General features: G+C 46.3%; 1 protein-coding gene across 1 annotated transcript; it reads left to right on the plus strand.

Moving 5' to 3' along the window:
* The first annotated feature begins 4,384 nt into the window (after window positions 1-4,384).
* Window positions 4,385-10,189, plus strand: Plk2 (polo like kinase 2). The gene is made up of 14 exons (XM_052743277.1): window positions 4,385-4,793; window positions 5,408-5,515; window positions 5,665-5,781; window positions 5,979-6,108; window positions 6,285-6,372; window positions 6,814-6,909; window positions 6,999-7,197; window positions 7,286-7,433; window positions 7,790-7,887; window positions 8,147-8,276; window positions 8,514-8,754; window positions 8,869-8,998; window positions 9,243-9,353; window positions 9,491-10,189. The coding sequence occupies exons 1-14, from the start codon at window positions 4,533-4,535 to the stop codon at window positions 9,680-9,682; spliced, it is 2,049 nt and encodes a 682-aa protein (XP_052599237.1). The 5' UTR covers window positions 4,385-4,532; the 3' UTR covers window positions 9,683-10,189.
* Window positions 10,190-11,568: the final 1,379 nt, after the last annotated feature.

Raw genomic sequence — 11,568 nt, forward strand, 5'->3', positions numbered from 1 at the left:
GGAGAGCGACCACGTGGGGAACACAGGCAGAAGTGGCCGTCTGCAAATGTGTCAGAAGAGACCAATGGCCAACAGCCTTGACCTTGGATTTGCAGTGTTCAGAGATGTGAAGAAAAAAAAGTCAGTTAAAATATTCAGGCTGTGGTGTATTGGCAGCTCTGGTAAAAACTGTCTTCTGGGAGATCACTGACTATTCCTGCAGGTCTCAGATACTGAGGGAACTGGAAACAGGAAAAGGAGCTTGGTGGATGTTTCTGCCCCCTGTCTCCTTTGCTACCTTAAATCTTTGAGTTGAATTCCTATTCAACTACATATGCCGACACCAATTCATTTAAGAAACATTCAGAGCTTACAGGGTTATAATAATCGATAGAGCATCAACTGCCAGCTTCAATGTCCTGTTCCAGATTGCCAGGATGGCACTCAGAAGTCACCAGGTATCGGTTGTCCTAACCTAAACAAGGCCCTCTGGACCTCGGCCTTTCCTCAGAGTCACCTCGTACAGATGCTTGGAATTCTAGGAGCAACCAGGTAGATGGACCATCCTCTGTGGAGGATACCCGGAGCCACCGAGGCAGCATTTTTCTTATCATTGAGGAGGACCCCAGATCCCGAGCTGCTGATCAATCAGATCTTGATCAAGACTATCTGATGATGCATATGTCTTGCTCCCTGCTTCTCTCCTTCCCACGTGTAACTCCGAAGCTCTTGTTAGAGCCTCAAAGACAGGACTGAGGACATCTGATTGCCTGGTCCTGCCCAGTATGGCTGCAGAGAGGCAATTCCATTCCTACTTAACCATTACTCTTTACCTTTGATTTCTATAAGGAATAGCTACATCTATGGGGACCTTTTCTCCCACCACTGCCCCTGATCAGGCTCCCCTGACATAGGAATCTCATGGCAACATGAGATAGAGCATTTCTTTCTTATGTATGGGAAAACAAAATGCTTTGATTCTAGTCTCCATGTACTAAACAGTCTCATTCCTCACTAACGTTATCACGTTGTCCCCCATACAAAAGTTCTCTCCAGATGAGGATCTACCATTAATCTCCTTGTTCTGTCTCTTTGGTATGTTTGTCTGATTAAATAATTTAGCAGCTTTCTCGCTACAAATTCATCATAAGGCTGCAAGAGCAAGGTTGTTCTCTTTTCCTTCTTGTTTAAAGGTGATTTTGCTTTTTGATCTTTTAAAGTGGTTATCAGTTTGTCAGTTTTTTCACAAGAAGCTCCATTGGGATTTTGGCATTGAAATCTGCATCCAGACCATAGATCTACAGAGAAATGTTTTGTAATTAGAGATTTATCACCAGTAGAAAGTAGTTTTGTTGTTATATCTGCTACACTTTTGATTTTGTCCACATGGTGGCGCTACTATAAAGAAAATCTGTCTTTTCCCAGTTGGCAAGGAGAGCCAGCCCTAAGACTCAGCATGGGTATTTTTACTGAATGCCTGTACATTTTTTGGAAGACAGGACTGAATTTCACATGGGATGGTCAGCAGTCTACCAAATGCTAAAGTATCCCTGATAAAAAGATTTAACAGTCTATGTAGCATGAATTTTAGACAGCCTTATTAATAAAATCAAACCTGAGGCAAGTTATTGGGGTGAAATGCTGGATGGTCAGAGAGACAGAACAAGCCATAGCTATCTCACCTCGCCAGATCCTCAGCTGGTCTTGTTTTCTCAGACTGGAAGCTTCTGTGTCCTAATCCTGAATGAATCTCAGCTGAACTGCTGCTCGAAAGCTTGACGCTTAACCAGCTAAATGCTTCTAGTTTCTGGTCCTTACGCCTTGTATACCTTTCTGCCTTCTACCACCACTCCCTGGGAAAGGCTGCTTTCTGGGATTAAAGGCGTGAGTCACCACGCCTGGCTGTTTCCAATGTGGTCTTGAACTCACAGAGATCCAAAGGGATTTCTGCCTCTGGAATGCTAGGATTAAAGGTGTGAGTGCCACCATTTTCTAGCCTCTGTATCTAGTGGCTGTCTGTTCTCTGACCCCAGATAAATTTACTAGGGTACACAATATTTTGGGGAACACAATACCACCACAAGTCTATGATACAAAATTGAAATTAAAAAGTCTTAGCTATTTTTTCTTCTGTCTTTTAATCCTAAAAAACATGAACACACATGCACACAAGGATTAGTGCAAAACTATCTCTGGGAAAAAGAGGGCGGTCTCCAACAAAACCAACAGGCTCACTCAGTTGCCTTGCACAAGGCTGGAGAGCAAAGGTCATACCAAGTTTATGAATAAAGGTGGTGGGGGGATTGTGTAATTCTGCTCTTCCACTTCCAGCCCCACCTCTCATTCAAGCCTGGGATAATCTCGGGTTAAAGTCTACTGTCCCTTTTGAAAAACATGCCTGGGCTTGCAGTGAGCTAAAGCAAGAAAAGGGAAAGTGCTGAGAGCCTTGCCCTGTCTACTCTGCAGAGTCCAGGAGATGAGGGAAATGCCTGTAACTGTTGAGTGATACTAGCGCTCCCAACGTTTGATAGTGGAGGGAGACCCAGTTTTCCCTTATTAATCTGGAATTCTAAGTATCACTGGGTCCCATACAAAATAACTGCTGATGTTCCAAGTGAGCTGAGACGGATGGACATGTAGTTGACCTTACATAACTTGGTGGTTCTATGAAAAATTTATTGATGATAGCTATTTAAATTGTCTGGGATCCAGTTTCTATATCTGTAAGATGGGGGAAATGTAGATGAGACCACATCACTTCGATATGTCCATAGGAAACCAAAATACGTCACCCTAAATATACCTCTGAGTCAGGATAATTTTGAGCTGAATGAAAAAGTAGACAGACACAGAAGCCCTGAAAATGGCATACTGCTGTTTTGTAAGGAAAAAAAAATAACATTTATTAAAGAGTAATCTCAATTTCTAAAAATGTCTCCTGTACCAGAAAAAAAGACTCTAAATAACAAGTTTATCAGTGAAAAAAAAATAACAAGCCTCACCCCTATTTACTCCATTGTTCATAAATGCCCTCTCTTTCTCCTGTCTTCTCCACACTCTTGTTCTGGTTTAAGATTCAAACCTCAATTCTAAGCCACCCGCCTCTGAGGGCACTCATTTCGCTGTTTATCTTCCATGTGTAGGAAATACACTTGCATTTCTGTGGTTAATCTGCCCTGCTTGAGGAACCACACGTATAATTTAGAAAGGTGGAGGGAATATTATTTCCCTCCCCTAACACGGCAGTATTTTTCCTTCAGAATTGTATTACGATGACAATGGGCACTTCAAAATAGCTAGTAGCGTTTTAATACAGGGCTTCAAAAATAATGAACGGTACTCCATAAGCGCCCGTACCATTGCCATCAGAACAAGAGTAAAAGGCGTGCCTCGGCGTTGTTGGAACTGAACAGTAAATTCCAGCCACTCAGCTGCTCCTGTTCTCCCCTTCACCCAACGGGGAGGTGGGGGGCTTGGGTGGACTCTACACGCGCGAGGGCGGTGACATCGCTTAGGGAGCCATTTGATCCACGCAATTTGAATCACCCACTTGGAACCAGAAGTCATAGATGACTTCAGTTGTGAAATCATAATTAGCAACGGGGCCCATTTTCAACGCCACTGTCAAAGCCCATATTGTTGCTAACCACGGCCCACTCAGACCGTTAATCGCTTTTCTGAAAAATTCCACAGGATGGCGCTCTTGCTTTCCGATGGTTAGACTGGCCGTTGCGCACCAAACCTTCCCTGGTCTTCAGGTCCCCATCCAAGGATAAGGGGCTGACCTTTGACAGGGGGTCACTTAGCAGGCGATGGGAAGAGGCGGCAGGGGGCTCAGATGCTCCCACGCCACCGCAGGTCACCCCGATCTGCGACCAGGATTGCGCCCCGTTCTCCAGCGGCTCTGATCCAGCCCAGTGCCGGGTTCTGCGGGCCCAGCCACTCAGCTGCCCCGGTCCACGGAGCCCTACAGGCGCGAAGGAGCCCCGCCGTGGCGGGGGCGGCCCCCCCAAGCGCTCCGGGTCTCGGGGTGCCGGTTCGCGTGGCTCGCTGATGGACACCGGTGTTGGATCGCTCGGTTAGTCGGGAAGGGCGGTGCCAAGCCTGCGGCTCCCCCCCCACCCCCCACCCCCGGATCGCCACCCAGCATCCCCTGCCCAGCCAGGGACCCGACAGGGCGTCCGCCCTTGGGTTTCTGTTTCCCACATCCAAGGTCAGGGCGTGCAAAGAACCGGGGACACTTCGCGCACCGCCACCTCCAAGCCGGGTCGAAGCCCGGGGCAGCCACGCGGCCAACCCGCACCGAGCCACGGCGCCGGCTCCAGAGCCGGGGGGCGGGGCGTTCTCCGTGACGTCACGAGGCCCCGCCCCAGCCAGCCGGCGCTTATAAAGCTCCGCGGCTCGCTCTGGTTCGCACAAGCGAAGCAGGACGCCGGACGAGTCGGTCGGCTAAGGGACTGGGGCTAGAGAACCAGGGCTAGCCCGGACGCGTGTCCCGTGCCTGGGGCGGGGGAGGTGGCAGCAGGCAGTCCGTGCCGGGTGGCGGGGCCACGATGGAACTCCTGAGGACTATCACCTACCAGCCCGCCGCTGGCACCAAGATGTGCGAGCAGGCGCTGGGCAAAGCTTGCGGCGGGGACTCGAAGAAGAAGCGACCGCAGCAGCCTTCGGAAGACGGGCAGCCCCAGGCCCAGGTGACCCCGGCGGCCCCGCACCACCATCACCACCACTCTCACTCGGGACCCGAGATCTCGCGGATTATTGTCGACCCCACGACGGGGAAGCGCTACTGCCGGGGCAAAGTGCTGGGCAAGGTGAGTGGGTCCGGCTGCGTGGTGGGAGGGCGAGCTGCCCGGGCAAGTCGAGCAGCCAGGGACCCCGAGCTCGCGCTTTCTCGCTCTCTTGGCTGTCCGGTCGTCCGTGTCCGTCTGTCCCTCCGTCCGTGTCCCCCCCCCCCCCCCCCCCCCCCCCCCCCCCCCCCGCAATGTGGGTCCCTCACCTGCCCTCCTGGGCTTCCGTGCGCTAACAGCGCCGGGGTTCGGCTTTGCATCCTCAGCCTAGACTTTCCTCTGGAGTCTACCAAAGAGGACTGAGGGCGTTCTAAGTCAGCCCCAGCTCTCACCACCTGATCCCGGGGGAACTCGCCTGTCACCTTTCTTGAGAGGCTGTTTTCTACCTTTCCCCCTCCGACTCCCCTCTCCCTCCTTTGTAAAAGGGAGACAAGAAACTAGACTGGTTTCCAGGAACATGTTTCCCTTCCCGAAGGACCGTTTTAGAAAGCAGATTGCATCCCTCGGCCCACCCCTGTGTTCCCCATTTTTTTTTTTTTTTTTGCTTTTTCCTTTCATTTATGTATTTATTTATTTTAAACGTTGGCCCTCCATTTTCTTGTCATGCTCAATTCCATCTGGGCTTTGTTTCCTCTCAGGGTGGCTTTGCAAAGTGTTACGAAATGACAGATCTGACAAACAACAAAGTCTACGCTGCAAAAATTATTCCTCACAGCCGAGTAGCTAAACCTCATCAAAGGGAAAAGGTGTGTATGACTGTTGAGTAAAGTATTTTCTTTGTGTGCAGGGATGGCCCTACCCTATTAGAAAAATGTCTTCTGCATGTGTAAGCACCGCCTTTCCAGAGATGATGGGAGGCTCATAAGCCTTATCTTGCTTGTTCTTTTTTTCTTAGATCGACAAAGAAATAGAGCTCCACAGAATCCTGCATCATAAGCATGTGGTGCAGTTTTACCACTACTTTGAAGACAAAGAAAACATTTACATTCTCTTGGAATACTGCAGCCGACGAGTAAGTGCTAACTCCCGGGTCAGTGCACTCTGGAACAGAAAGCTGGTGTGGTGTTTGGATTACATTTTATCTGGGGTTTTAGCTATGACAGTTAATTCTCCCACCGTGTCAGCCTGCATCACTAGTCCAGCAAAGGAAAGCCGGATTTGGATTTTTGTTGTTTGACAAATTCTCTTTTACCCCTCTTCTCTTCCTAGTCCATGGCTCATATCTTGAAAGCAAGAAAGGTGTTGACGGAGCCAGAAGTCCGATACTACCTCAGGCAGATCGTGTCAGGACTCAAGTACCTTCACGAACAGGAGATCTTGCACAGAGATCTGAAGCTAGGTAAGAAGCCCTCCACTGCAGAAGCTGGGGGAGAGGTAGAGAGTGGGGGTGTTTCCCCGTCACCTCTGAGTGTCCTCAATTGGGACCTTTTGAATGGGTGACTTCAGTGGTGGATGTTGGCCTCCAAAGAAGCACCTCTCCAAGGGAGTTCACATTTCATTCTTTCTGTCTCCCAGGGAACTTTTTTATTAATGAAGCCATGGAACTGAAGGTTGGAGACTTTGGTTTGGCAGCCAGACTGGAACCGTTGGAACACAGGAGGAGGTGAGAGTCATATCCTCCCTGGGTTTTGTGGAGGCCAAACCCACCTTTATTATGGTCAAGTAGCTACTCGGTAGAAAGTTAGTTCACACTAAAATCTGTAAACCACAGCAGTGTTGCTGAAGCAAGTGTCCACTATGAATTAGGGTAACTTATACCTCGAAATTGATTATTAAGGCCAATCAGATGTTTTATGTTGCCTGAAATATGTAAACCATCTGGTTTCGGTTGGTTAAAAACACTTGGTCATATGGGCTGAGAAAATTGCACACACATTAAAAGCTTCTCAAAAGAAACTTGGTCAAATAAAAACACTAAAAAATGGTCAAGTAGAAATTCAGCATGAAACTTCAAGGTTTTACTTCCTGTCGAGTTACTCCCAGAGAATAAGTTTAATGAATGCAATAGTTCCTAATGAGATCTTGCTATATTCTGTCTCTTCAGAACAATATGTGGTACCCCAAATTATCTCTCCCCCGAAGTCCTCAACAAACAAGGACATGGCTGTGAATCTGACATCTGGGCCCTAGGCTGTGTAATGTAAGTAAATGCACCAGGATATCTAAAAAAACAAATTTGACTCAGGTTCCTTTTTGACCATTTCTGAAGATGTGTTTCTACGTACCCAGGTATACAATGCTGCTAGGAAGGCCTCCATTCGAAACCACAAACCTGAAAGAAACGTACAGGTGCATAAGGGAAGCAAGGTATACGATGCCGTCTTCATTACTGGCCCCGGCTAAGCACTTGATAGCTAGCATGCTGTCCAAAAACCCAGAGGACCGCCCCAGTTTGGATGACATCATTCGGCATGATTTCTTTTTACAGGTCAGTGCACTCTTGACCTCTCTCTCAAATTGCATGCCGTTGCCCCGATTGCTAGAGAGGTTTCTGAAGCTCTCTTCTGCTTCCGCAGGGCTTCACCCCAGACAGGCTGTCTTCCAGCTGTTGCCATACAGTTCCAGACTTCCACTTATCAAGCCCAGCTAAGAATTTCTTCAAGAAAGCCGCCGCTGCTCTCTTTGGTGGCAAAAAAGACAAAGCAAGATATAACGACACACACAGTAAGTTTTCAGACTTCTCCTCCCTTTCTGTGCCCAAGATACCCTTCGATTTGATGACTGAGTTGAGACTTTACTGTTTGCATAGTTTCACCAGTATATTCGTACAGATATACTGGTGATATACTGGTGATATATGCGATGCCTTTTGACACTAACACCGTGGTAAATGCACAGCCACCACTGATTGATAGCCTCTTGTTTACTAAACACCGACGTGTGCTGCGTGTATAATTGCAACTGGTGGCAATGATGAAAATAGCTCTTTCTGCTTTGGATGCTCAGAAGACACGGAGCTAGCTCCGTTCCAGCCTCACTGGGAGAGATTAACATGCGCAATTCTTTTCTTCAATTTACAGATAAAGTGTCCAAAGAGGATGAAGACATTTACAAGCTTAGGCATGATTTGAAAAAGACTTCAATAACCCAGCAACCCAGCAAACACAGAACAGATGAGGTATGTTGGGGAAGAACTTAAGTAAATAGACATTTTAGGTCATTTCCATTCTGGGCTAATCAGCATTTTGATGCTGACTGGGGCTGAAGCAATGCTTGCTTCCAGTCACGGTCCTGTAGTAGCTTTCTCTGCCTTATGGCTGTAGCTTTTTGATAAGCTTTAACAGTAATTACCATAATCTCATTTTAACCCGATATTTCCAACATAAATAGACTTAGTTCCTTGACTCATGGTATGGCTCTCTTCTTGCCCTTTCCAGGAGCTCCAGCCACCTCCCGCTACAGTTGCCAGATCTGGAACAGCCACAGTGGAAAACAAACAGCAGATTGGGGATGCGATCCGGATGATAGTCAGAGGGACGCTTGGCAGCTGCAGCAGCAGCAGTGAATGTGAGTGGCCGGAGCCGTGTTTTAAATAAACTGTCAGGCTAGCGCTATAGACTAAGTCACAGGAGTCAGCTTGGTAATCTAACTTAACACGGAAACACAATGATAGACTTGGAGAAGAGACATTGAGTAACCTTGACTTCTGTGTCTTTCAAATTAGTGGAGGGGGAAACGTCATTTCCAGAACCTGTGGGTCTTGGTGTAAACAATGTCGTCATTTCCGTTTCTGTGACTCCCCAGGCCTTGAAGATAGTACCATGGGAAGTGTTGCAGACACAGTGGCAAGAGTCCTTCGAGGATGTCTAGAAAACATGCCGGAAGCCGACTGTATTCCCAAAGAGCAGCTGAGTACGTCCTTTCAGTGGGTCACCAAATGGGTCGATTACTCCAACAAATACGGCTTTGGGTACCAGCTCTCAGACCACACTGTTGGAGTCCTTTTCAACAATGGCGCCCACATGAGCCTCCTTCCAGACAAAAAGTAAGCATGTCTGATGAATGCAATCTGCCAGTTCTCTGCTGTTGTACTAAATGAAATCTGGAAACAGTGATTAACTGCTCCTAATTTTTCTTTTCTCTCCTTCCTGGTTTTTAGAACAGTTCACTATTATGCAGAGCTTGGCCAATGTTCTGTTTTCCCAGCAACAGATGCCCCTGAACAATTTATTAGTCAAGTGACGGTGCTGAAATACTTTTCTCATTACATGGAGGAGAACCTCATGGATGTAAGTACCCATGGCTTTGGAGTGGAAATATTTGAAGCAGTCTAGATCCAGTAGCATCTGCATCCCTTTGAAGTCTGTGTAGTTCAGATTCTCATGTCTTATCTAAGAGGCAGTGAGTCAGAGTCTCTGTGAGGCAGAGCCAGGAATCTTGAGGCCATTCTGAGGCTTAAGCTTGAGAGGCACTGTGTGATGCCCACACTGTACAGCTTCACAGGCACTAACTGTTTCTCCTGACTCTCTCCAGGGTGGCGATCTCCCTAGTGTTACTGATATTCGAAGACCTCGGCTCTACCTCCTTCAGTGGTTAAAATCTGATAAAGCCTTAATGATGCTCTTCAACGATGGCACATTTCAGGTAACTGAGCCTTTCATGGAGGCACACGTTTAGGTCCTGAATCCTTTTTCTCCCTAGCTGATTTAAGCTTTGGTAGAACCTTTATTACTTCTTGAGTATTGAGCAAGTCCTAATAATGTCTGTGTTCATTTTTAAAGGTGAACTTCTACCATGATCATACAAAAATAATCATCTGTAACCAAAACGAAGAGTACCTTCTCACGTACATCAATGAGGACAGAATATCTACAACCTTCAGACTGACAACTCTGTTGATGTCTGGCTGTTCGTTAGAACTGAAAAACCGAATGGAATATGCCCTGAACATGCTCTTACAGAGATGCAACTGAAGACCCTTTTGAGTGGACCCTATGGGACTCTTTTCCACTGTGAGATCAACAGGGAAGCCAGCGGAGGGATACAGAGCATGTTGGAGATGGACAAGTGGTGGTACGACTCCAGTTCCTCAGTGGCCCGCTGGACTGCTGGAACCAGACCAGCCTAAGGTGTACAGTTGACTTTGGACAATCCACGAGTGGCGCCGGCTGCAGTTTTCCTTGAAGTACCTGTCTTTAAAAGGTCTATCGGACAATTTTGCAGAAAGATGCATTGACTCTTACGTTCTCTCTGTGGAGAGTGTTTCAGCCAGAGGACTTGGAACTGTGAATATACTTCCTGAAGGGGAGGGAGAAAGGGAGGATGCTCCCTTGTTGTTTAAAGGCTACAATCAGAGCAGCTTTTGGCTGCTTAACTGTGAACTATGGCCATATATAATTTTTTTTTTTTTTGGTTATTTTTGAATACACTTGTGGCTGGAAAAAATGCATTCCTTGTTAATAAACGTTTTATTTATTACAGCCCCAAGAGCAGTATTTATTATCAAGATGTTCTTTTTTTTATGTTGACCATTTTGAACTCTTGGCAATAAAGAGTATAAAAATAAAAACAGTGGCTCCTCTCCTTACTCCAATGCAGCACTGTACCATCACAGCCTGTGAGCACGGGTTCCTGACACTCCAGCACACATCAAATACACAAACCAACTAGAAAGGTCTTGACATTTCCTAGTGACACTTTCTAGGAAGTGTCTTTGATGTCATAATTACAACTATGGACTTTCTGAGTGGACCTAACTTGAGGAGAGTATAACAGAGGTTATCACTTTTTACACGCCCCCCCCAATATTGGACTCCAGCTAAATCCCAAACCACTTTGTCTCTAAAATAGTTCCTCAAAAATCATTTAACTTAGAACTGAAAAGCAGAGTAATCCTGTGCAAACAGACGTCTCATTACTAAGTGAGTAGGTCCAGGAGCTTTCCCTTAATATGGGCAGAACTATGTGTTATAATACATGCACCATTTTAACTGCATTACTCAGCTCGAACCTGCCTAAACACTTCCAGCGCCTCTGGCAGTACTGGTTCATAATTCAGGGGTAGGAAATGTTTTGTTAATAAGTCACTATTTTCTGCTGGTGCAAGGAAGTTGAGAGATATGTGAACCAAACTATGAGTTGGGTTCATCTTTTAACCTACTAAATTATTGAGGAGGCAAATCTAATAAGGTTTTTTCTTTCAGTGAAAGGTATAGAGAGAAGATGTTTGTCCTGTTACCGTCAACATACAATGGCCAACATAGGATGTTAATCCATTTTGCTGTTGTTCAATTGTGACCACACTACAAGAAAATATTGTCCTGGGAAAGAAAAGCATTTTGCTTTCTAGAGATGTTCACATTGTGATTCTATACAGGCGAGTGTAGAAATAGATGGCAGTTATCTGTTTATGTTTATCTAAAAAGGTTAGCTTCTGTACCTCATAACACTTTACTAGTGAAAACCAATTTTGGGGGTTTGCTATGGGTACTTCACAAGTGCTCAGTAGCCTGTTACTGCCTTGAAGTTTGATATATCCATTTTTTTTTTTTTGCTAATGACTTAGAGAGCTGACCAAACAAAACTAAATAACAGGTGTGTACAAGTTGAATCTAATTTTATGAGCAGAGAACAAGCAATAGAGAAAATGTTCCTTAGAATTTGACAGTGGAACACTGTATGTAACCCTAAGGTTTCAGAGCATGCTTATTCCCTCTTGTGTTTACTGAGCATCTGCTGTGTGATAAGGTGTAGACCCTAGTCCACAATGTAGTCAACCCAGGTCTCTTCTTGCCCTGCCGGAAGTCCCAGATTGGCAGAGACAATACATCTGCCTCAGTCCCCTAAGTGCTATAGTATT

The sequence above is a fragment of the Peromyscus californicus genome, unplaced genomic scaffold (genome assembly GCF_007827085.1).
Source record: "Peromyscus californicus insignis strain IS unplaced genomic scaffold, ASM782708v3 Scaffold_18__1_contigs__length_77618521, whole genome shotgun sequence".
Lineage (NCBI taxonomy): Eukaryota > Metazoa > Chordata > Mammalia > Rodentia > Cricetidae > Peromyscus > Peromyscus californicus.

Bases quoted from the DNA above. Each gene is read 5' to 3' on its own strand.
- Plk2 (XM_052743277.1), top strand. From the start codon at position 4,533: ATGGAACTCCTGAGGACTATCACCTACCAGCCCGCCGCTGGCACCAAG. The intron at 5,516-5,664 runs GTGTGTATGACT...TTTTTTTCTTAG, and splicing joins AACCTCATCAAAGGGAAAAG to ATCGACAAAGAAATAGAGCT. The intron at 7,198-7,285 runs GTCAGTGCACTC...CTGCTTCCGCAG, and splicing joins GGCATGATTTCTTTTTACAG to GGCTTCACCCCAGACAGGCT.